Here is a 26,151-nt window from a genome sequence, read left to right as displayed (position 1 = left end):
AGTGGTGTACTTGGCCGTACGCACTACCCTTTGTAGCGCCTTGCATTCGGATGCCGAGCAGTTGCCATACCAAGCGGTGATGCAACCAGTCAGAATGCTCTCGACAGTGCAGCTGTAGAACTTTTTGAGGATCTGAGGTCCCATGCCAAATATTTTCAGCCTCCTGAGGGGGAATAGGCGTAGTCATGCCCTCTTCACGACTGTGTTGGTGTGTTTGGACCATGATAGGTCCTTAGTGATGTGGATACCAAGTAACTTTAAGCTCTCGACCCGCTCCACTACTGCCCCGTCGATGTGAATGGGGGTGTGCTCAGCCCTTATTTTCCTGTAGTCCACAATCAGCTCCTTTGTCATGCACACGTTGGAGGGAAAAGTTATTGTCCTGGCACCACACTCCTTCCTAGGCTGTCTCATCGTCGTCGGTGATCAGGCCTAGGGCTGTGGCAGTCACAAAATTGTCAGCCGGTGATTGTCAAGCAAATACAGTGGGGAAAAAATTTATTTAGTCAGCCACCAATTGTGCAAGTTCTCCCACTTAAAAAGATGAGAGAGGCCTGTAATTTTCATCATAGGTACACGTCAACTATGACAGACAAATTGAGGGAAAAAAATCCAGAAAATCACATTGTAGGATTTTTTATGAATTTATTTGCAAATTATGGTGGAAAATAAGTATTTGGTCACCTACAAACAAGCAAGATTTCTGGCTCTCACAGACCTGTAACTTCTTCTTTAAGAGGCTCCTCTGTCCTCCACTCGTTACCTGTATTAATGGCACCTGTTTGAACTTGTTATCAGTATAAAAGACACCTGTCCACAACCTCAAACAGTCACACTCCAAACTCCACTATGACCAAGACCAAAGAGCTGTCAAAGGACACCAGAAACAAAATTGTAGACCTGCACCAGGCTGGGAAGACTGAATCTGCAATAGGTAAGCAGCTTGGTTTGAAGAAATCAACTGTGGGAGCAATTATTAGGAAATGGAAGACATACAAGACCACTGATAATCTCCCTCGATCTGGGGCTCCACGCAAGATCTCACCCCGTGGGGTCAAAATGATCACAAGAACGGTGAGCAAAAATCCCAGAACCACACGGGGGGACCTAGTGAATGACCTGCAGAGAGCTGGGACCAAAGTAACAAAGCCTACCATCAGTAACACACTACGCCGCCAGGGACTCAAATCCTGCAGTGCCAGACGTGTCCCCCTGCTTAAGCCAGTACATGTCCAGGCCCGTCTGAAGTTTGCTAGAGTGCATTTGGATGATCCAGAAGAGGATTGGGAGAATGTCATATGGTCAGATGAAACAAAAATATAACTTTTTGGTAAAAACTCAACTCGTCGTGTTTGGAGGACAAAGAATGCTGAGTTGCATCCAAAGAACACCATACCTACTGTGAAGCATGGGGGTGGAAACATCATGCTTTGGGGCTGTTTTTCTGCAAAGGGACCAGGACGACTGATCCGTGTAAAGGAAATAATGAATGGGGCCATGTATCGTGAGATTTTGAGTGAAAACCTCCTTCCATCAGCAAGGGCATTGAAGATGAAACGTGGCTGGGTCTTTCAGCATGACAATGATCCCAAACACAACGCCCGGGCAACGAAGGAGTGGCTTCGTAAGAAGCATTTCAAGGTCCTGGAGTGGCCTAGCCAGTCTCCAGATCTCAACCCCATAGAAAATCTTTGGAGGGAGTTGAAAGTCCGTGTTGCCCAGCGACAGCCCCAAAACATCACTGCTCTAGAGGAGATCTGCATGGAGGAATGGGCCAAAATACCAGCAACAGTGTGTGAAAACCTTGTGAAGACTTACAGAAAACGTTTGACCTGTGTCATTGCCAACAAAGGGTATATAACAAAGTATTGAGAAACTTTTGTTATTGACCAAATACTTATTTTCCACCATAATTTGCAAATAAATTCATTAAAAAATCCTACAATGTGATTTTCTGGAAAAGAAATTCTCATTTTGTCTGTCATAGTTGATGTGTACCTATGATGAAAATTACAGGCCTCTCATCTTTTTAAGTGGGAGAACTTGCACAATTGGTGGCTGACTAAATACTTTTTCCCCCCCACTGTAGGCCTACATGAGGTGTGGGACTATGATTTAAAAAAGTCACAAAAAATAGGTATGCATTGTTTCTTGCCTTACGCTGGGCATATAATAATAATATGCCATTTAGCAGACGCTTTTATCCAAAGCGACTTACAGTCATGCGTGCATACATTTTTTTGTGTATGGGTGGTCCCGGGGATCGAACCCACTACCTTGGCGTTACAAGCGCCGTGCTCTACCAACTGAGCTACAGAGGACCATCATTCACAAGTGATAATATACACTGCTCAAAAAAATAAAGGGAACACTTAAACAACACATCCTAGATCTGAATGAATGAAATCATCTTATTAAATACTTGTTTCTTTACATAGTTGAATGTGCTGACAACAAAATCACACAAAAATTATCAATGGAAATCAAATTTATCAACCCATGGAGGTCTGGATTTGGAGTCACCCTCAAAATTAAAGTGGAAAACCACACTACAGGCTGATCCAACTTTGATGTAATGTCCTTAAAACAAGTCAAAATGAGACTCAGTTGTGTGTGTGGCCTCCACGTGCCTGTATGACCTCCCTACAACGCCTGGGCATGCTCCTGATGAGGTGGCGGATGGTCTCCTGAGGGATCTCCTCCCAGACCTGGACTAAAGCATCCGCCAACTCCTGGACAGTCTGTGGTGCAACGTGGCGTTGGTGGATGGAGCGAGACACGATGTCCCAGATGTGCTCAATTGGATTCAGGTCTGGGGAACGGGCGGGCCAGTCCATAGCATCAATGCCTTCCTCTTGCAGGAACTGCTGACACACTCCAGCCACATGAGGTCTAGCATTGTCTTGCATTAGGAGGAACCCAGGGCCAACCGCACCAGCATATGGTCTCACAAGGGGTCTGAGGATCTCATCTCGGTACCTAATGGCAGTCAGGCTACCTCTGGCGAGCACATGGAGGGCTGTGCGGCCCCCCAAAGAAATGCCACCCCACACCATGACTGACCCACCGCCAAACTGGTCATGCTGGAGGATGTTGCAGGCAGCAGAACGTTCTCCACGACGTCTCCAGACTCTGTCACGTCTGTCACATGTGCTCAGTGTGAACCTGCTTTCATCTGTGAAGAGCACAGGGCGCCAGTGGCGAATTTGCCAATCTTGGTGTTCTCTGGCAAATGCCAAAACGTCCTGCACGGTGTTGGGCTGTAAGCACAACCCCCACCTGTGGACGTCGGGCCCTCATACCACCCTCATGGAGTCTGTTTCTGACCGTTTGAGCAGACACATGCACATGTGGCCTGCTGGAGGTCATTTTGCAGGGCTCTGGCAGTGCTCCTCCTGCTCCTCCTTGCACAAAGGCGGAGGTAGCGGTCCTGCTGCTGGGTTGTTGCCCTCCTACGGCCTCCTCCACGTCTCCTGATGTACTGGCCTGTCTCCTGGTAGCGCCTCCATGCTCTGGACACTACGCTGACAGACACAGCAAACCTTCTTGCCACAGCTCGCATTGATGTGCCATCCTGGATGAGCTGCACTACCTGAGCCACTTGTGTGGGTTGTAAACTCCGTCTCATGCTACCACTAGAGTGAAAGCACCGCCAGCATTCAAAAGAGACCAAAACATCAGCCAGGAAGCATAGGAACTGAGAAGTGGTCTGTGGTCACCATCTGCAGAACCACTTCTTTATTGGGGGTGTCTTGCTAATTGCCTATAATTTCCACCTTTTGTATATTCCATTTGCACAACAGCATGTGAAATTTATTGTCAATCAGTGTTGCTTCCTAAGTGGACAGTTTGATTTCACAGAAGTGTGATTGACTTGGAGTTACATTGTGTTGTTTAAGTGTTCCCTTTATTTCTTTGAGCAGTGTATATAGTGATAGGCTAATTGTCACCCATCAGACTATTCTTGATTTAATCTGGTCTTTACATACACTAAATAAAATGTGACATTTGTTTTGATTTAGAACAGACCATTTTCATGCACCTGCTTCGAAAAAGGTGTCTATACTTAAATAGCAAGTGGAGGACGCTTTTCCCGTGGTTCATTTTCATGCCAGCCAGGTAGGCTATACTCCTGTTGCAAAGACAAGCAATGCACTTAATATTAGGAAAGGTGAGATATAAATATAGTAGGGCTAGCCTATAGAAAGCTGATGGGGATCCTCCTCTTTTTAATAGAAGCCATCACTCTGTTTTCTCACGCAATTGCATAGCCTATAGAAATGTTGCGCAACATGAGCTCTTGGGCTCTCATGAAGTGTTTGATTAGATTTTTGATCACATTTGCATTGATGTTAGAGTGATTAGAGGGACAATAGAGTGCTGAGTACCAGGCAGTTAGCAAGTTTGGTAGGCTACTAAGGATCATCAGCGGCATCAGAGCTTGGAGAAGACTAATTACCGTGACTAACTGGTCACGTAGAATTTGACTGCCTTCATGACTTGTGACCGCTGGTGTGGCGGTAATACGGTCACCGTAACAGCCCTAATCAGGCCTACCACCGTCATGTCGTCGGCAAACTTAATGTGTTGGAGTCGTGCGTGGCCACACAGTCGTGGGTGAACGGAGTACAGGGGGGGACTAAGCACGCACCCCGAGGGGCCCCCATGTTGAGGGTCAGCGAGGCGGATGTGTTGTTGCCTACCCTCACCACCTGGGGGCGGCCCGTCAGGATCTAATTTAGGTCTGATTTAGTCGTTTATCTACTTACCCAGAGTCAGACAAACCATTTTTGTCTCTGCGTGCAGTTTGGAGATTATTGAAGTTAGCATATCGTTAGCTTAGTGCAATTGCTGGAAATCTCCCGGTACAGTAGCCAGCTCTTCTCAAAAGCAGGGAAATAGACCTACACCAAAACTGGGTGGTTAGTCATTTATAGTCTTACAAAGCTATACATAGTAATCAATATTTTATACATTTGTTTATTTCAATGATAATCATATAAAACTAGATTCTATCCACTTCCTCATTCTCTGACCCGTTGTCGTATAGAGATTTAGAGATTGCGATGTTGTATCGGTCTCAAATGGCGCTGCCCGTGTGCTTACAGACGCCATAATAAAATGTTATTAGCTCTATAAATCTCTATGCAACAACGGGGAAAGAATGAGGAAGTGGATAGAATCTTGTTTCTTATGATTATCAGTGAAATGAACTAGATATTTTTTATCAACGCTAGTTAAGGATACTATAGTTATCACGTTTCACATTGAATTTATTAACTACAAAAAGGTAAGACGTGTTTTTATATTAATTATGGTGCCACTCCGCACACACAAGCTTGTTAGCTAGCTAGCTAGATCTGGTCCAACGTTAGTTAAGCCAAATCTCTGAAATTCAAAGACATTAAAAGTTTCTTCATATAAGCCACTCCTCCATAGGTATAATTCTGTAGGCCTAATTCAGATAACACGTCATAAGAACAAGATGCCCAGCACTCCTCACCCACAAAATGTCAGTGGCATCGCGCACCCTACACTACACTTCTCTGTCCAACGCATGTACGTAGCTTGCACGCTCCATAGCAAGCGGCTCTATCCATTTGTGAAGTAATTTAATCGAGGTCAATAAAAAAAAATTCATTTCAGAGGTTTAAAAGGAACAGAAAGGAATGATATAAACTGTAAAGTATTTTTTTCTCTCAAACCGGTTCAGAACTTTATTTTGCTGGTCGGAACGGAACGAAAAACATCATGGACAAAACGATTGGAAACTAATTTCAGTTCCAACTCCTGGTCAGAAGGTCTATTCCCCATTCTTTTGAGAGGAGCTGGCTACTGTACTGAGAATCACATAGCTTCTTTCCCCCTGCCTGAAAACCTCGTATATCCATTTGGATGACGGGAGGAAACATTTGACAAGCCTTTTCACACAAACACAAACGCGTTGCACATCCGTTCAAACAACCGTAGAGCGAGAGACCTGAGCAACCTTGTGTTTGGCCACAGACACTAGCAGCATCTGGAGAGACCCACCTCGCATTGGGTGATAAACTCTTGCTGGTTACGTGCCGATCTGATATATCACAAAGAACATTTTTTATCGCTTTTGCGCGCTCACAGCTCTGACAACAGACGGCCAACTCCGATAGTATCTCCCTCAGTGGGATTTCCAGACCTCCAGATCTACCATTTGGTTCCAAACAGGATAAACAGATCCAGAGAGAGGAAATTAAGGATGAGGGTTATTGTTTTTCTTGCTTTTTGGCCACGTCTCTGCCAGGTATTCAGACGTGTATATATAGTCGAGACGGAGGGTTTAAATACATATACTTCAACGCATCGTTGGGAAGTTACTTAGGGTATGAGTAGCACATTAATACATAAACAGTGCTGCCTGCAACATCCCGTTTTGTGCTCTCTCTTAGCAATCAAGGGAATTGCGTGAGATTGTCCCCCCTGCATTGTCCATTATTGAGATAACATGGACGTATGTAAATTGCTCATCATGACACCCAGGTATCAATATGGGCTTATGTTCAAGTGTTTTTATTTTGAAGGTATTTTTGAGGGGAATGATAACATACCTTGGTCTCACCAGCGAGGGGTGCCACGTTGCAGACCTTCTTGGAGCGTAGCGTGTTGATGACAGAGCTCTTTCCCACATTGGGGTAGCCTATGAACCCGACGCTGATCTGCTTCTTGTCTGTGTGGAGCTGAAGAGGCAAAACAAGTTAAAATAGCAGTTTCCAGAACAATAGTCTATACTTAGCCTGTCTTCAATTCCGGACAGCAACAACTCTAGACCGCACTTTGACGGAGGCCAATACTAATAAAACGTGACCATGTAATCTAAAAAACCTTGTTTTCACCAGAGAAAAATAGCTACTGGAAGCAGATAAGTCTACACCATGGGTCAAAAATCTGTCAAAACCAAGAGGTAGGTATAAATATTAGTCTCTCCACTTTGTCCCGAAAGGTAAATTCTAACAGCGATTTCTTTAAACCGTTTCTTCGCTTCGTTATCTCTCCAACATGTCTGTGAGCCGAGGCCAACAACTTAAACCTATTTGGAGTGGGGCGAATGCCTAAAGAACCTCAGTTCACACACACCTCATGCAAGGCTCTTTAAAGCGTTTATTTATTTATGTCCAGCTCGATCATGGCAACATTGGTATGTTTTCTACTCAACACGGTCATCTTAAACCCAACAGAGAAAGTGTCAGCGAGATTCCTTTCGACTTTGTTAACTAAGCCTGTGCTCTCCTCTGAGCATCCAAGGCCCTGTTTTATGGCCAGTGCGTACCAAAAATAGATCGGCAGCAGATGTGAGGATCCTGTGCGGAGCCGTAAGCTCATAAGGGTGGTTAGAGTAGGGTGCCAGGACAAAAGTGGGCCAAAAGTGGTCTAAGGCACTGCATCGCAGTGCTAGCTGTGCCACTTGAGATCCTGGTTCGAATCCAGGCTCTGTCGTAGCCGGCCGCGACCGGGAGACCCATGGGGCAGCGCACAATTGGCCCAGCGTCATCCAGGGTAGGGGAGGGAATGGCCAGCAGGGATGTAGCTCAGTTGGTAGAGCATGGCGTTTGCAATGCCAGGGTTGTGGGTTCGATTCCCACGGGGGGCCAGTATGAAAATAAAATAAATAATGTATGCACTAACTGTAGTCGCTCTGGATAAGAGCGTCTGCTAAATGACTAAAATGTAAAATTTGTACCAACCTCTGCCCCTTAGGGGTTTAGTTTGGGCTGTGTGGAGTCGGGGACTCGTGAGAATGCTGTGCCTACCTTGCCAAACTGCCTGAGGAGTTGAATGAGGGAGCCCTTGCCGAACGAGTTGGTGAGGCTGGCATGGAAGGCCAGGGTGGGGTACTCCGTGGAGAGCACGGCTACCCAGCGTCTCTGGTTCGAAGACAACAAAACAGACAGACCTAAGTCAGACAGACATGGACTCTATGTGAAATGTTAGTTAGTTTGCACAGCACGTGTGTCAGTAGAAAGGAAAGTGTGTAGATCGTAGCCTACAAACTAGGCGAATGTCAAACCATCAAATATCGCGCAAGTATGCACAATTCAGTTGGCCATTGAAAAATACATGTCATGAAATGTTTCATTACGCTAGGGTAGGGCAGCATCTTCTCTGATGCTGATGGAGTAAATAATATACTTATGAGCGGGAATGAGGGGTGGTTACACAAGATTAGCACTGAAGAATAAGCCCATTTAACAACACAGGCACAAACAATGTGTCATATCAATTTAAGTCTGACATTCATTCATAATGTGTGCTGAACAGTGCATCTCTAGCGTATTCTACTGGCACTAGAGCAAAATCCTGCAGCACATCATAAAAACAGTTGGCGCGCACACCATCCTTCCTGTTTTGGTGACCCCTGAATCCACACACACACGTTATTTGAGGCCACAGGCTATTCTTTGTCAAAGTAGAGCAATTTGTGGATAACTACTCACATAAATAACTCCTGAGAACATCAACTCACTGCAGAAAACAATTGACATAGAAGGCAATGCCAGTCTTTTGATCCTGTATTAGACTTTCGAGCACACATTCACAGTTTTGGGGCTTTTCACACTACTGAGCCAAACTAAACTGGACTGAGCTGGCTTGGTTTCGCATCCGCCATAGTTGGAACCGTGTTGAAATAGACCATGTGAAAAGAAAGACAGCTCAGTACAGTTTGGGCCGGCACAAAAGCGTGAACAGGGTACATGTGTAGGCTTGGCCAGAGGTGTGGACTCGAGTCTGACTCAAACCACAAATCTGATGACTTGAGACACGACTTGATAGAAAATCAAACTTGAGACTTAACTTAGACTTGAGACTGATGACTTGAAATTATCTGGGCAGGTTTTGTAACGTTTTGTCACTACTCTCCACGCAGCCAGAGACAGCATCGCACTTGCAAAAAAAACTGGTTGGCTAGTGAAACGCACACTCGGCCCTCTGATTGGACCAGCAAATTGTCAATCAACACAGGTCTGGTGAGCTACAGTAGGGCAGTGGTTTTGGGGATATAGCCTACCAATTGTATTTTATATATTTACCTTATTCGATCTGGTCACTAACATAGGCCTACGGAATTACACCAAATTATTGTAATTACTGTATTCGTTTAGAAAATGCATCGCATGTGCGTGTGTGGGGGGGTGGGGGCATCAAGCAACAATTAGTAGCATAGCTGGTCCTTTGGTATGTCAAAATTCCTTGGAATTGATAATTGAGTTATGAAGCTTGCATTTGGAATTTGTTAAATTATTTATTACATAAAGGGCTGTCTGGTTCCTCAATAAATAGACAAAATATTGTGACCTAAGAACCTTATAGTCCTATCGGCACGAAGCATAGTTCTGAGATATTGAGCATCAGTTTTCACATCCCAGAACTGTCTTGTAGTGAATAATTTTTTAAAACCCATTAAGGCCCTCACCTTAAAAAGGTACCTAAAGTACAGAGTATCAAAATCCTGAGACATTTGGAAATTCATTTTTTAGGGGGGGGGGGGGGGGGGGGGGGGGGTGCAATCGCAGATAAAACCTTACGGCTCTGAAATGTCAATCTGGGTTCAGCCATATCATTCTGGCACTTCTGAATTAGATATGTTCTGTTTTTAAGAAGACTTTAGCTATTTGAAAACATAAAATTATATAATAGTGCTATTTTACCAAAATAGTCAGGACACATCAAATACATTTAGAAATGTATTATGATCAGACAAATTACTGTTATCACTGAACAACAATGTGACATTTACTTTAAGATTTCTGACAGACTTTTTTGCTTGCTTGCCATTATTGCTGGTTTGACTAGCCTAGACCATACTGTCAAAGACATGTGTTCTGATTGGTCTGTCTATTAGTTCAGCCTTGTGATTGGATTGCAGATAGAACCTCATTGAGCCAAATTTGTTTATGCAGATAAACTAGAAAGTTCTATTTTTCAAAAATCTAACTTCACAGACATGAAAAACCATCTAAAAGATCTATTATATGTGACTAACTCATGTTTGACAAAAATGTCAGATATAACCTTATGTCTCAAGGTCTCGATTTGTAGTTAAACAAGTCATTGCATGTATAGATATTTTTTTACTTGACTTGCTCAGAATGCACGACTTGGACTCGACCCGTTCTACTTGGGACTCTACTTGAGACTCGAACCTTGTGACTTGAGACTTGCTTGTGACTCGAATAATAGTGACTTGGTCTCACCTCTGGGCTCGGCCATCATTTATGTGCTCTGTCACCTGGAGCTGCATGGCGAGGAAAACTGATGCTATCTATATGGATGTATGATCTGTGGTAACTTGTTTCTGTACAGGATGAACTCTGAATTACTATATGCAAAGGGATTCTGTCTTCCTTACAATGGTCTCATATCCCACACAAGCCTTTAAATGCTGTGACACCCTGTAGAGATTGGGCCTTGGTGATCAGGTTACTGCAAACCTGGTATTGTTTGATTGGTCAATGGTAGTTGTTTTTAGGTTACAGATGGTATCAATGGAATCAAGGTATATTGTTATCTCTCTCATCCTGTATCCAGTCCATGGAGGAAGGTTGTATGATCAATTCTCATTTCCTAGGCTTCTAGGTCTCCAGCCTATTAAGGCATCTCTTTGTTCATTCTTTGTCTTGAAAGTTAACCTTAAGATCGATATGCTTGGAATAATGCCTTGTAATGCTCGTAACTTCATCGTTATGTCTTGTATGTGAATCCATTCATTTTACAAAGTAATTAAATACACTTCTATTTAGAATTCCATTCTCAGACATTTCTTGATTGCCTATTACTGTAACTCAACTGTAGTCTCTTGCATATTGCCATCTCTTTTGGAGTCAGATACATTTTAATAAGCTAATTGTTTTGTCTTATGAGACGCAAGAGACACTTTACAAAAATATAAAACGCAACAATTTCAAATATTTTACTGAGTTACAGTTCATATAAGGAAATCAGTCAATTGAAATACATTCATTAGGCCCTAATCTATGGATTTCACATGACTGGGAATAGAGATATGCATCTGTTGGTCACAGATACCTTAAAAAAAAGTAATGGCGTGGATCAGAAAACCATTCAGTATTGGTGTGACCACCATTTGGCTCATGCAGCGCAACATCTCCTTCGCATTGAGTTGTTCAGGCTGTTGATTGTGGCCTGTGGAATGTTGTCCCACTCCTCTTCAATGGCTGTGCGAAGTTGCTGGATATTGGCGGGAACACGCCGTCATACACGTCGATCCAGAGCATCCCAAACATGCTAAATGGGTGACATGTCTGGTGAGTGTGCAGGCCATGGAAGAAATGGGACATTTCCAGCTTCCAGGAATTGTGTACAGATCCTTGCGACATTGGGCCGTGCATTATCATGCAGAAACATGAGGTGATGGCGCCGGATGAATGCCACGACAATGGGCCTCAGGATCTCATCACGGTATTTCTGTGCATTCAAATTGCCATCAATAAAATGCAATTGTGTTCGCTGTCCATAGCTTATGCATGCCCATACCATAACCCCACCGCTACCATGAGGCACTCTGTTCACAACGTTGACATCAGCAAACCGCTCACCCACACAACGCCATACACGCCATCTGCCTGGTAGAGTTGAAACCGGGATTCATCCCTGAAGAGCACACTTCTCCAGCGTGCCAGTGGCCTTTGAAGGTGAGCACTTCCCACTGAAGTCAGTTACGACGCCAAACAGCAGTCAGGTCAAGACCCTGGTGAGGATGACGAGCACGCAGAGGAGCTTCCCTGAGACGGTTTCTGACAGTTTGTGCAGAAAATCTTTGGTTGTGCAAACCCAGTTTCATCAGTTGTCTGGGTGTCTTAGACGATTCTGCAGGTGAAAAAGACAGACGTGGAGGTCCTGGGCTGGCGTGGTTACACGTGGTCTGCGGTTGTGAGGCCGGTTGGATTTACAGCCAAAATCTCTAAAATAATGTTGAGGCGGCTTATGGTAGAGAAATGAACATTCATTGCGCTGGCAACAGCTCTGGTGGACATTTCTGCAGTCAGCATGCCAATTGCTCAAAACTTGAGACATCTGTGGCATTGTGTTGTGTAACAAAGCTGCACATTTAAGAGTGGCCTTTAACAGTGTGCAGGCCTTCTTGTTATTTACTGGTCTTGTATTGTCCCCAGCACAAGGTGCACCTGTGTAATGATCATGCCGTTTAATCAGCTTCTTGATATGCCACACCTGTCAGGTGGATGGATTATCTTGGCAAAGGAGAAATGCTCATTAACAGGGATGTAAACAAATTTGGGCACAAAATTTGAGAGAAATAAGCTTTTTGTGAGTATGGAAAATTTCTGGGATCTTTTATTTCAGCTCATGAAACATGGGACCAAAACTTTACATGTTGCATTTATATTTTTGTTCAGTGTAATACGCATATACAATAATTATTACCCCACTACACCTGTGCGTTGGTCTCAGGATAACGTAAAGGGGTCTCTTACCGTGACCCAGGTGGGGATGAGGTCGCACTTATTGAGTACGAAGATCAGGTGCTTCCAGGGCTTCTCCTTCCTCATGTAGGTCTCGATGCTCTGCGAGCGCGTACCCATGGGGTCGCGGGCATCCAGCACCTGTATGATCACGTCGGACGAGTCTATCACCTGTGAGTTAAGGAGGGAGATTGAGAGAGGAAGGCAGAGTCAGGGTATGGGCTTAACCAGGAGTGAAAGTGTTCTTAGTTGATCTAAACTAATCTAAAATCACTATACTTCAGGGATGCAAACTGGCGAGGGCCCAAATAGGCGACACATTTTTCACACAGGAACATGCAAAAAGTCTGTAAACTGCATGAAAATGTGCCTATTTTCAGAATGAGGTTGTCACAATACCATTTTACAAACACCTCTACTCAATACAACACATTTAATTTAACTCCCTACTTTTTACTGTGTAATAGAAAAGGCTACTGCAGAAAATAGCTGATTTGCTCATATCTAAAGGCCTGTGAATGTAGTAAGGAATATAAAATGCATAATGATCATTTTTCCCCCACACACCTCTCACACATTCCTCCCAAAAGTTAGGCATCAAACAGAATTTAATTAAGGAACACCAAAAATATATATATTTTTATTCAGATTTAGCTTAGAATGGCATTGATTAGGCATCTGCATCCTACCTATGAAGCATCTCTTTGAATGGGCTATCTATCCCTATTCTGTTTTCCCTGTGCCAGCCAAATGTGTGCATAACCAAGGTACCATGTTCTTAGCTAACATGACTAAACAAGGTCGCTTGCGGCCCAGGAGTAGTTTAAAAACAGCCTGCGACATGGTTTATAAAATATAACATGAGCGCCAATTCGCGGTAGAAAGTGGTTTGGGTTAGAAACTTGCGGTTTTCAGTGATGTAAAGGCGCAAGCATGACTGTCACTGTGGTCCGCTTTTCCTCTATGGCAGTGACACTCAGAGGCTGCATGACAGCAAAGCCTAGTCAGACTGGCCTGCTTGTTCTTACAGGCGAAATGAAAAAATGCGTATCCACTTTGCTCGCGCTGCGAGTCGCACCAATAATTAAACAAATTTAACAGAAACCCCATCACTGCCTGCACACCCCAGCTCGCCATCATGGCTAAATAACATTTGAAAACGTATAGACATGCACAGAAAGAACAGACAGAGAAAAGCAGCTGAGTAGGCTAATGGCTGGCTGCTCACAGCTGTCACACATGATATTATTAGATGAAGCATTCTGTTATGACATATTGGACATCATGCTCTGAACGCTGATATTCTATTTGTAGGAAGCGTAGGGATGCATTCTGTCATTAATTTCGATATGAGAAACATACACCATTATTCATTGGTGGGTGGTAATCTTAGCTTGCCAGTTTATATGCTAACGTAGCTGGCAAGTTAACGTTAATAACTTTGTGTATAATCATTTGCGCTATTGAAACATCCATGCAACTATATAATGTGCTTCTTATCAACTATTACCGCGGCATTACTTCAAAACAGGTTGCTTACCTTGAGTTGCATTCCAAATTTCCCAGTCAGCAACAAAGTGAGTGATGAGAAGGTAATTATATAGAAGCCGCCAGAGAAGGTAACGTTAGTGAACACACAGTGGGAGAATCTCAATTGCATACTCTTCGCGTCCTCACCTCCTTCCCAAAACCCATTGGATGAGGTCCCTCCCCTCTGACCTTCTACTCTAAATGGGTTTTGAGATGGAGGCAAGGAGAGAGGACGCGAGGAGTATACAATTGAGATCCTTCCAGGGAGAAGATCGGTTCACTCCCTTCTTTAATAGTTCAAGGGGTGATACACTCTGCGTACTTTGTCAGGCCCCCCCCAAAAAAGTTTTTTACGGATCTACAAGATTCATATGGATGACCTAATTTGAGATCAAAATGGCAAATATCGCCGAAAAGTGGCAAGTTTGCATCCCTGATACCGGCACCATATGCAGTATCTATTAGGAAATATCAAGGTGAACTAAAATAAACATTCCTATATCAATCAAATGGAAAGATCCTGTACCTTGTAGAGTTCTCCCCAGATCCTCTTGGACTGGCCCTTCTTAAAGATCTCCTCACGAGCTTCCTCTCTGTGTGTAGATAACATACAGTTCAACAGGTGCCACACCCTAACAATAACCACAGACTGGAACTGCTCATGTGGTCCAACATACAGTCAAAAGCGAGGCTATATTATCAAAACAAAGAAAATGAGTATCAATCATGGAATTGGGGTAGAAGTAAATTTAAAATGGTTAGTAGTTATTGGTAGACTTTGAATACCTGAAAAAGCACAGTGCGGATGAAGGCATTGTCACTGTCAGTAAAAGTGACATCAGTGACAGTAGCCAGTGACAGACTTCACAGTGCCAAAGTGACATTAGGGTGAGTGACCCCAGGAGCTACTGCACTCACCTGACCCCGTCGTCCTCTGTGACCAGGTCGCGGTCCTTCTCAGCGCTGTAGGTCTGTGCCGAGACCTCGGCCTGCTCTGCCAGGTCCTTCATGTCTCCCACCATCAGGTTGGGTCGTTTACGCTGTGCCTTGGGCCCGAACGTAGTCTCAAAGCCTTCTGTGTCCAGGATGTGCACCTTAGAGTTCTGCAGAAGACGGTGGCCAAGGGGAGGAGATGGGGAGAGATAATAATTTTGTCAAAATTATTGTTTGACAGAGGCTGCACTGGTTAGATAACAGGAGGAGAAACAGGGGCTTTTGCAATCTATTTGAGAGGCCATTCTATGACAGTTGCTTCCAAAGGAGGGAAGCAGCAGGAGGGAGACAGACGGGGAAGACTTTACGATAGATGTGAAAGATGGATGTGGGACGATAGATGTGATTCAGTCTGTGCTGTGCTCTCTTATTATGGTCTCCTCCAATGGGTGTCTGAGCTCTATAACCATAAATGTCCTCAAAATTTAAAAATGTCTGCAAGTTGTTCTGCTGCCTTAAGACAAACCACAACCCAGAGGGCTGGAGGAGAGCAGCGCTGTGCACGCCCAACAGATTTACCGCCGCCTGTGTTGTATCACAGTGAGGCTTTGTAACACTGCCTGCAATGCAAAATAAATGCTTCCGCTAAAGAAAAAGTTGATTTCTCTCTCATTGAGAACAAACAAGCAGAATAAAAACCCAACGGCTTGGAGGTGTTACAGTTGGAACAAAACTCTTGGGTGGAACAGTAGTGGAGAGAAAGAACAGTGATGTAGAATTCCATGTGTGTTCCGTGTGAGGTATAGATTAGGTTATAATTAGTTGGTGCAATGAAGCTGGTGGCCATGTTCCAGGGGTTCCACCAATAAACAACAGTGGAGAACAAACACAGCACACAGAACCCCAAGTATGCAGTGAAACTGTCAATAAACTGCATTGTCTGAGCCCGATCTGATTAGGAGTTAAATTACCCTCCAACGCAGCTGTAAAAGGCAGCCTTAGTCCTATTGCAACATGGAGAGATCGAGAAAACAAACAGTTTATGAATCTTGTCAAAAGCAATAATTTTTAAGATTTCAGCTTCACCTTGACCATCCGCCAGTATGTTTTGGAGGTTGTTCTTTCTAAAACAATGTGTCTATCACCTCCCGTTTCATTCTTCCACCCCCTCTGGTCTCGTTTTGCAGTTTTCTAAAGCTAAGCCTGGCTTTTGAAATTCAAATCTAACAGTAAATGACCATTTTTTATCCTCGAGGGGGAAAAAAAAAGCAAAAACTCCAAATATGTGTTACCGACTGAAGACAGAACCTATGGTGAAAACATAGAATAAGAGACCTGACAAAGACCTTGGCGAGAACACTCAGCCAACAAACAGTGAAGATCAGGAACAGATCAGAAGAGAGAAACAAAATTGACATCCAATAAATAAATAAAATTCAACATATCTGGACTTGCTCACATTGCCTTGGCATGGGGCTCAATTCCCTAAAAGCGTAAGACATGAAATGGCAAGAGGAGGAAGGAGGAGAGAGTAAAAAAGGAAAAGGCCATTCATCTCCAACAGCTTTGAGCGTCTTGAAAGTCTTGCACGCATATGGAGCTATTTAGAGGTAAAAGAACACTGAAACTCAGTCAACAACAATGTTCAGAGAGAACATGAAGAACCGGACAGAAGTGTTGTTTGGAGCTGGGCGATATGGTCATATTGTGATACATTTTACCATGTTGCTCGATAACAATAAATACAAGGACATTCACTGCACATTGGTGGCAGGGCTCTAGACAACTATCCAGTGCCAAGTAAGACAACAGAGATGGTAGCCTATGATTAAAAAAGTAAGCTATCATTTCATCTAACATATCCAGGGAATGGCATGATTGATATTTTAATGTGCAACCTGTCAAAATAGGATCCAGAATTATCCTATGTATTTTTGGCTCTTCAGAGAATTTGCCAAGATCTTTGTGCTATAGGCTATATTATTCACATCCTGTGGAGGTGGGAACTCAAAACATTTAGCTAGATTGCTAAATCTAAATATGATATTGCTATATAGCCATGTAGGATAATTGATTCATCCATCAGTAAAATGTGGGCTAATGTCCTACAAATACTTTCCAGTGCTAGGTGTAACTAAAACAGTAGATGCTTTGAAAGCTGTCATTTCCCTGCAACAGCATTTTGATCAATGGTGCTTCTCAGAATGCATCTCTCACTCCACCGTGCACACAGCAGCCGGCCGCGAAAAAGGGACAGGCAGATACTTTCATGAATCAACATAATGCATAGGCTATTACGGTTGAGAAAATAATGGTTTTAGAACAATCTACAGGAAACGTCGTGTAGCAAAAATCACCGGGGGCAGGTGCAAAGTTGGCCGCTGCATCGAACTCTCTCTTGCGAAACACAACTCGATACAGGCAGGTTGGTTCATGGTGAAGCGGAGCAAAACGAGGCCGGTTGGAGAGGAAGATACCAACCCTTGCATATATAGCCTGGTTAAACCGGACTGAACGCTCAGTCTGGTGTAACCAAGCTCTAAGAAATAGGTTACCTGAGATACACAGAGTAATGATTTTACAATAAGTTAACTACTGACTTTCAGCATGTTTAAAGAGAAGGGACCTCGACTTGTACTGCACTGACTCAGATGATTGATTAAAAATAAATGGATAATAAGATGATGGTTGGAGCTGTATTGTTAGATTTCAGTGAAGCCATTAATTTTATTTATCATAAATTGTTATTGAAATAAACTCACTTGCTATGGCTTTACATCACCAGCCATCACATGGTTGCAGAGTTATTTATCCAATAGAACCTAGAGTGTTCTTCAATGGAAGCTTCTAACATCAGATACACTATATATACAAAGGTATGTGGACACCCCTTCAAATTAGTGGATTTGGCTATTTCAGCCACACCAGTTGCTGACAGGTGTATAAAAATCGAGCACACCGCCATGCAATCTCCATAGGAAAACATTGGCAGTAGAATGGCCTTACTGAAAAGCTCAATGACTTTCAACGTGGCACAGTCATAGGATGACACCTTTCCAACAAGTCAATTAGTCACATTTCTGCACTGCCAGAGCTGCCCCGGTCAACTGTAAGTGCTGTTATTGTGAAGTGGAAACGTGTAGGAGCAACAACGGCTCAGCCGTGAAGTGGTAGGCCACACAAACTCACAGAACGGGACCGCCAAGTGCTGAAGCAAGTAAAAATTGTCTATCCTCGGTTGCAACACTTACTACCGAGTTCCAAACGGTCTCTGAAAGCAACGTCAGCACAAGAACTGTTCGTTGGGAGCTTCATGAAATGGGTTTCCATGGCCGAGCAGCCACACACAAGCCTAAGATCACCATGCAAAATGCCAAGTGTCAGCTGGAGTGGTGTAAAGCTCGCCACCATTGGACTCTAGAGCAGTGGAAACGCGTTCTCTGGAGTGACTAATCACGGTTCACCATATGGCAGTCCAACGGACAAAAATGGGTTTGGCGGATGCCAGGAGAACGCTACCTGCCCGAATGCATAGTGTCAACTGTAAAGTTTGGTGGAGAAGGAATAATGGTCTGGGGCTGTTTATCATGGTTCGGGCTAGGCCCCTTAGTTCCAGTGAAGGGAACTCTTAATGCTACAGCATACAATTACATTCTAGACGATTCTGGGCTTCCAACTTTGTGGCAACAGTTTGGAGAAGGCCCTTTTCTGTTTCAGCATGACAATGCCCCCATGCACAAAGCGAGGTCCATACAGAAATGGTTTGTCGAGATCGGTGTGGAAGAACTTGACTGGCCTGCACAGAGCCCTGACCTCAACCCCATTGAACACCTTTGCGATGAATTGGAACACCGACTGCGAGCCAGGCCTAATCGCCCAACATCAGCACACAATCTCACGAATGCTCATTGCTGAACGGAAGCAAGTCCCCGCAGCAATGTTCCAACATCTAGTGGAAAGCCTTCCCAGAAGAGTGGAGGCTGTTATAGCAGCAAAGGAGGGACCAACTCCATATTAATGCCCGTGATTTTGGAATGAGCTGTTCGACAAGCAGGTGTCCACATCCTTTTGGTCACGTAGTGTATGTGCAGTGTCCCTCAGGGCAGTTGCCTTGGGCCGTTACTCATCTATTTTTACAAATGATTTGCCACGAAGCTATAATGACTATGTATGCGAATGAGTCGACACGCTACATTTCAGCAACCAAAGCCAGAGAACTCACTGAAATTCTAAATAAGGAGTTAGTCAGCATCAGAATGGGTGATTCATAATAAAATGGTTTTAAAAACATTAAAACTAAAAGCATTGTATTTGGTTCAAAACATTCTCTAAGACCTAAACTGGAGTTGTACATAAAGGTGTGACCATTAAGCAAGTTGAGGAAGCTAAACTCCTAGGTATAACATTGGAAGGTCAATTATCATGGTCAAGTCATATTGAGAAAGTTGTTGTGAAGATGGGGAGGGTTGTGTCTGTTATAAAAATATGTTCTGTACTAGTTGTTCCGGCTCTGGTCTTGTCCCATCTTGATTACTGTCCGGTAATATGGTCAAGTGCAGCAGAGAAAGACCTAGCAAAGCTGCAGCTGGCTCAAAACAGAGCAGCATGCCTTGCCCTTAACTGGACATACAGAACTAACATCGACAATATGCATGCCAGTCTTTCTTGGTTAAGAGTTGACGAGCGATTAACTGCTTCTCATCTACAAGAAATATTACTGTGACAAATTCCAGATTGTCTATATAATCAAGTAACATTCAGCTCAGACACCCATACATACCCCACAAGACATGCCAACAGGGGTTTCTTCACAGTCAAAGACCAAAAACGAATTCACTGCGACGCACAGTTTTATACAGAGCCATCATTGCATGGAATGCACATCTCCAATTACTCAAGCAAAACTACCTTTAAAAACAGATTAAAAAGCAACTCATGGAACGGCGGGGACTGTGAGAGCCACATTTTTTTGTATCTAAAAATTGTGTGACTTTCCTTTTCTATCAGTGTTTTGTTACTGTTTTGTGTTTTTTTGTGGACCCCAGGAAGAGTAGCTGTTTCTTCTGCAAAAGCTAATAGGGATCCAAATAATAAAAAATCTCATCCATATCACACTAACTACACAAGACAGACCGCTACAGCTTTGCCAGATGGGACAATATTGAATAACATTGTGTGGGATCGAACACAAATCAACACTCCCTGTAGTCAGAAACATCACCACCACAAATATGAAAGCACACAGTGGGGAGAGTGCCGTCTGCTAAGCATCAAGTAGCCAACTCCACCCCAGTGTTGAGTCACTTGGTGTCCTAATTTGACCAGGGTCGTATTCATTAAGCACCAAACAGAAGAAAATACTAAAACTTCTGACCCATTTTTTGTTTTGTCGCAAAACATTTTGATACAGTAGGCTAACGTTGCACGGTCAACCGAAATGTTGGTACTTTTCCGATACTAAAACACGAAAAACAGTTTGATACTAGAATTTGTTACTTTCGGTAATTGTGTCAAATGTGTCTCAAGTCATATACGGATTGAGAGGATCGAGTCTGTCTAGTAATTTGTCTGAATCTTCTCAAGGGGGCAGTAGTGAGCTAGCCAGGCTACATGAGCTTGTGCATGCAGCAGACACAGTGCAAGCCACTTTTGAGAAGCAAGCGAGAGAGAAAATGCCGACAGCATGGCTTCTTGAAACAAAAACATCATACCTCCACGCCCGCAGCTTGTTGACGAAACTGTCTCAAGAAGCGAACATTTCTTTACATTTTAGTCATTTAGCAGACGCTCTTATCCAGAGCGACTTACAGTTAGTGAGTGCATACATTATTATTTTTTAAATTTATTTTTTCATACTGGCCCCCCGTGGAAATCGAACCCACAACCCTGCCGTTGCAAACGCCATGCTCTACCAACTGAGCTACATCCCTGCCGGCCATTCCCTCCCTTACCCTGGATGACGCTGGGCCAATTGTGTGCCGCCCCATGGGTCTCCCGGTCGCGGCTGGCTACGACAGAGCCTGGATTCGAACCAGGATCTCTAGTGGCACAGCTAGCACTGCGATGCAGTGCCTTAAAATCCATTGTATTTCTACAGTGGGGGAAAATTTTATTTAGTCAGCCACCAATTGTGCAAGTTCTCCCACTTAAAAAGATGAGGCCTGTAATTCTCATCATAGGTACACGTCAACTATGACAGACAAATTGAGATTTTTTTTCTCCAGAAAATCACATTGTATGATTTTTTATGAATTTATTTGCAAATTATGGTGGAAAATAAGTATTTGGTCACCTACAAACAAGCAAGATTTCTGGCTCTCACAGACCTGTAACTTCTTCTTTAAGAGGCTCCTCTGTCCTCCACTCGTTACCTGTATTAATGGCACCTGTTTGAACTTGTTATCAGTATAAAAGACACCTGTCCACAACCTCAAATAGTCACACTCCAAACTCCACTATGGCCAAGATCAAAGAGCTGTCAAAGGACACCAGAAACACAATTGTAGATTTGCACCAGGCTGGGAAGACTGAATCTGCAATAGGTAAGCAGCTTGGTTTGAATAAATCAACTGTGGGAGCAATTATTAGGAAATGAAAGACATACAAGACCACTGATAATCTCCCTCGATCTGGGGCTCTATGCAAGATCTCACCCCGTGGGGTCAAAATGATCACAAGAACGGTGAGCAAAAATCCCAGAACCACTCGGGGGGACCTAGTGAATGACCTGCAGAGAGCTGGGACCAATGTAACAAAGCCTACCATCAGTAACACACTACGCCGCCAGGGACTCAAATCCTGCAGTGCCAGACGTGTCCCCCTGCTTAAGCCAGTACATGTCCAGGCCCGTCTGAAGTTTGCTAGAGTGCATTTGGATGATCCAGAAGAGGATTGGGAGAATGTCATATGGTCAGATGAAACCAAAATATAACTTTTTGGTAAAAACTCAACTCGTCGTGTTTGGAGGACAAAGAATGCTGAGTTGCATCCAAAGAACACCATACCTACTGTGAAGCATGGGGGTGGAAACATCATGCTTTGGGGCTGTTTTTCTGCAAAGGGACCAAGACGACTGATCCGTGTAAAGGAAAGAATGAATGGGGCCATGTATCGTGAGATTTTGAGTGAAAACCTCCTTCCATCAGCAAGGGCATTGAAGATGAAACGTGGCTGGGTCTTTCAGCATGAAGATGAAACGTGGCTGGGTCTTTCAGCATGACAATGATCCCAAACACACCGCCCGGGCAACGAAGGAGTGGCTTCGTAAGAAGCATTTCAAGGTCTTGGAGTGGCCTAGCCAGTCTCCAGATCTCAACCCCATAGAAAATCTTTGGAGGGAGTTGAAAGTCCGTGTTGCCCAGCGACAGCCCCAAAACATCACTGCTCTAGAGGAGATCTGCATGGAGGAATGGGCCAAAATACCAGCAACAGTGTGTGAAAACCTTGTGAAGACTTACAGAAAACGTTTGACCTGTGTCATTGCCAACAAAGGGTATATAACAAAGTATTGAGAAACTTTTGTTATTGACCAAATACTTATTTTCCAGCATAAATTGCAAATAAATTCATAAAAAATCCTACAATGTGATTTTCTGGAAAAATGTACCTATGATGAAAATTACAGGCCTCTCATCTTTTTAAGTGGGAGAACTTGCACAATTGGTGGCTGACTAAATACTTTTTTCCCCCACTGTATGTTGTGTACTGCGTAGACCAGGGGTATTCAACTCTTACCATACGAGGTCTGGAGAATGCTGGTTTTCTGTTCTATCTGAAAATGGCTTCGAAGTCCAGGGTTGAGTTTGAGGGGTGTAGACTATTGCAGTATAGAAGCTTCAGACATGTTGTTTTGGAACTAAACTATTAAATTATTTAGCAGTGATGAAAAATGAATCATAGGTCTAATGAATGTCATTTTACCCAATATTATGGCCATAGATTATCAAATTAACCCGGATACTGTATGTATCAAATTACATTTTAGAAGAGATATTCTTCTGTTATTTAATTCTTAAGTCAATAAAAATGTGATAACATATTGAATTTGGCCTTTAGTACTATAGTCCATAGAAACGCATTGAATAACACATTCATAAAATGGCAAAAAAGACAGTCAAATGTTTTATAATAAAGAATAAGGTTTTGAAGTGTGTCATATCTAGGAGATATAAGAAATCTCACATAGATATACACACACACATTTAACCCCCAACTCTAGGTGGTTATTAATATGGTGTTTTATTTTTTGAAAGAAATTGAATATATTATTTTAGATGTTGTACAAGTTATCAACATATTGTTCAATGTTTAAAAAAATAAAAGGCCAGTGGTTATTCTGTCACTTTTCTTGCAACTGTATTGTTTCAGTATCGTGATAGTAAACCTGGAATCGATGTCAAAATGCTGGTATCGTGACAACACTACAGTGTGCCCAAATGTATGCGACCCTGTTTGTTACTCACATGTGCCTTGACTCTGTCATGCAGGAGGGACATGGGCAGCCTGCTCTGTTTCATCACCACGCGGTATGGGTCCTTCTTCACTGCACCCATCTCATCCTGGAACTTCTGTAGGGACGACTGCTTGATGACCCGAGTGTTTGCTGAGACGGAGGAGACCAGAGGGGAATAATTAATCAGTGTGTGTGTGTGTGTGTGTGTGTGAGAGAGTTGAGGCTGCTATCTTATCTCTCCATACACAGATATTTAAAAAGGCATAAAACAGATTTATTCTTACAAATCAAGGGTTTGCCAGTCAATATTGACAAGAACTTCACTATTCTGTACACATTTTCAACTTGCTCAGAGCCAATCAATTGTTAGACAAATTGCCATTATACCCATCTAATCAATAATAAACAACACAGACCCAAAATCATTTGTGGGTTAACCTGTGACAGTGTGGCAATTGCAGTTAACAGCACTACTCACCAAACCATTTGATGTTGGGCTCCACTCTGGCCTGTGTCCCATCAGCCACAGTGGACTGGTATGACAAACGCTTGATCACCTGGCCTCTGTTGTTGCTAATGGCAGAGGAAATAGTCAGTGGTCACGAAAGCAGGTGCATGGCAATGATATTACAGTCAAATATATTACAACACAATCATTTAAATAAATAAAAAGAATGAAGAGGAGCTAAATGTAGAATACCAGGAACTGGTGTGCTTTATCTGGGTAAAGTGTCAACTGAACAACCCCTGACCTGAGAGTTACACTAGCATTAAAGGAAATAGTGAATATGCAAGTCACAGGGGAAGTGTCACAAATGTTTTTTTCTCTCCATCATTTACCATCTCTGCTTCTGTCTGTACATATTCAGACGCCTGACAGTTGCTCGGTCCCTCATGCTGTTGCCTGAACCTGCAGGAGTCTTGGGTCGGTCTGGAAAAGGTAGAGTCGTAAGGTTATGGTGATATAGCAATTTCATGTCACACAGTGTTAGAGATTGTAGGTGTGTGGTGGTACTTTGGGTTAATTAATTGTCAGTGTAAGAACAATATTGGAAATCCATATAAAGTGTAGTTATTACCCTATTTAAATAACCACTATGTTATAGATGCAAGCAAAAATAGGTTGGACGTTTTACGATCTGAATTCTTTGTAACTTATTTTTTAGTCATAAATATGGCTAGGACATCTGGTGGTTTTTCTGTTTGCTATCATACATACAAATAGACAAGACATATAATGATGACATTCTGCCTATTTCAGGTAGAGGAAAATATGTTCTCAATGTTGTTATTGAAGTTACGTTGTGTTTTAGACATAACGTTAGACAGAATGTGTAGCTAAATTAGCTAGTTACTGTAGCGAACTAATGATGTCAGTGCCAAACATATTGTATACTTTTCCATTTGTAGCTAGCTAACACGAATGTCACATATGGACCAAATGTTTTTGTATAGCTAGCTAGGTAGGTAGATCTGTCAGTTTCATCTTTTCAGAGAAAGTCTATCGGGCTAGCCAGCTAACTAACATTAGCTGTAAACAAACAGTACATGGCGCATGGACTGTAATTTACCAGGATTACTGCTGGCCGTCGAGGTGTTTATCGTGCTTTTCCCCTTGAACCGTGGCTTCACCATCTTGGCAGGTTATCTAACACACACGTAGACGATGAACAGTAAACGAAAACACTCAAAATGTCAAGTTATATCTTCAACTTATTCTATGTACCCGATCCACGTGTTCTAACCCAGAGTACCGCACGTTCCGGAAGGACGTCATCAGAGAGCGACAATACATGTACCAAAACGCTGATCTGTATACAATGACGAAACGCATTAGGTTTACGCCGCGTTCAAAACAACTGGGAACTCGGAAATCTCCGACTTCCGACTTCAACGTATTCAAAACAACTGGAAACTCGAAAAAAAACGAGCTCCGACTGGGGAAACGGTCATCCAACTCAGAATTTCAAATCAGTAACTCAGCCTCTTTCTAGAGTTCCGACTTTACGACCTGAAGATCACTGACGTCATGATTTGACCTCGTATTTTCCGAGTTCATAGTTGTTTTGAAGGCCGCATGAAATCTCTCACTTCACCTCCTCCTCTCTGACCATGTGATGCTCAAGTAAGGGTCAGTGCTTTCCGGGATCATTGGGACTTCCCTACCCTTACCTTAACCATAACCCCTAACCATATAGTTCCACTAATAAAGGACTATTAAATGTGCAGTGCACTACTTTTGTGAAAAATTATATTCAATTCAAGCACCCCTACTTCCCGCGGCTATGCCCTAGCCCATTGAAACATTTACCTTTACACATAAGAGTCATTGGACTAAGGCGTCTTCTGTAGGGGGAGGTTTTGTTAACATCCCTGACGCTCGGTCTGAACTTTAACATGCATTGATTGCAGTATGGTTCTTTCATATCAGCAATAAATACATTGATACACACCTTTATAGTGTTAGAGTTACTGTTTCCACACAGCCATATATCCATGTTACAGCATGTGCTTACAGAAGACAGAGGGACCACCTGTGCTAATTAGTTATCTAGCATGCTCCACCTGTGTGTAATGGAGGAAGGCCGCCAGAAAGGTGTTGTCAGTGACCACGTTAACATGCACACCAATATCCCGTTATTATTCGGGATACTCAAGTATTCTGTTTTTGAGTTGACACATACTGTATAAACCTCATATCTCGTTTATAATAACCCGAAAAAGCTTGCATCCCGGTTATGAAAACCCGGATAAGATGCCTGG

General features: G+C 43.1%; 1 protein-coding gene across 1 annotated transcript in view; it reads right to left on the bottom strand.

The window, feature by feature from the left end:
• LOC311113705 (nucleolar GTP-binding protein 2-like) overlaps window positions 1–25,154 on the bottom strand; it is a 33,389-nt gene extending 8,235 nt beyond the window's left edge. The window contains exons 1-9 of the mRNA XM_084157006.1: window positions 24,960–25,154; window positions 24,229–24,319; window positions 23,867–23,961; window positions 23,399–23,538; window positions 14,922–15,106; window positions 14,530–14,596; window positions 12,486–12,644; window positions 7,785–7,898; window positions 6,585–6,713 (exon numbers count right to left, since the gene is read on the bottom strand). Coding sequence (XP_084013132.1) covers window positions 6,585–6,713; window positions 7,785–7,898; window positions 12,486–12,644; window positions 14,530–14,596; window positions 14,922–15,106; window positions 23,399–23,538; window positions 23,867–23,961; window positions 24,229–24,319; window positions 24,960–25,023 — 1,044 coding nt within the window. The 5' untranslated portion in view covers window positions 25,024–25,154. The remainder of the gene's footprint in view (window positions 1–6,584; window positions 6,714–7,784; window positions 7,899–12,485; window positions 12,645–14,529; window positions 14,597–14,921; window positions 15,107–23,398; window positions 23,539–23,866; window positions 23,962–24,228; window positions 24,320–24,959) is intronic.
• Between the last annotated feature and the right edge of the window lie 997 nt (window positions 25,155–26,151).

This window comes from Coregonus lavaretus (assembly GCF_964263955.1).
Source record: "Coregonus lavaretus genome assembly, chromosome: 3".
Taxonomy (NCBI): Eukaryota; Metazoa; Chordata; class Actinopteri; order Salmoniformes; family Salmonidae; genus Coregonus; species Coregonus lavaretus.
This window is presented reverse-complemented; position numbering and strand designations above follow the sequence as displayed.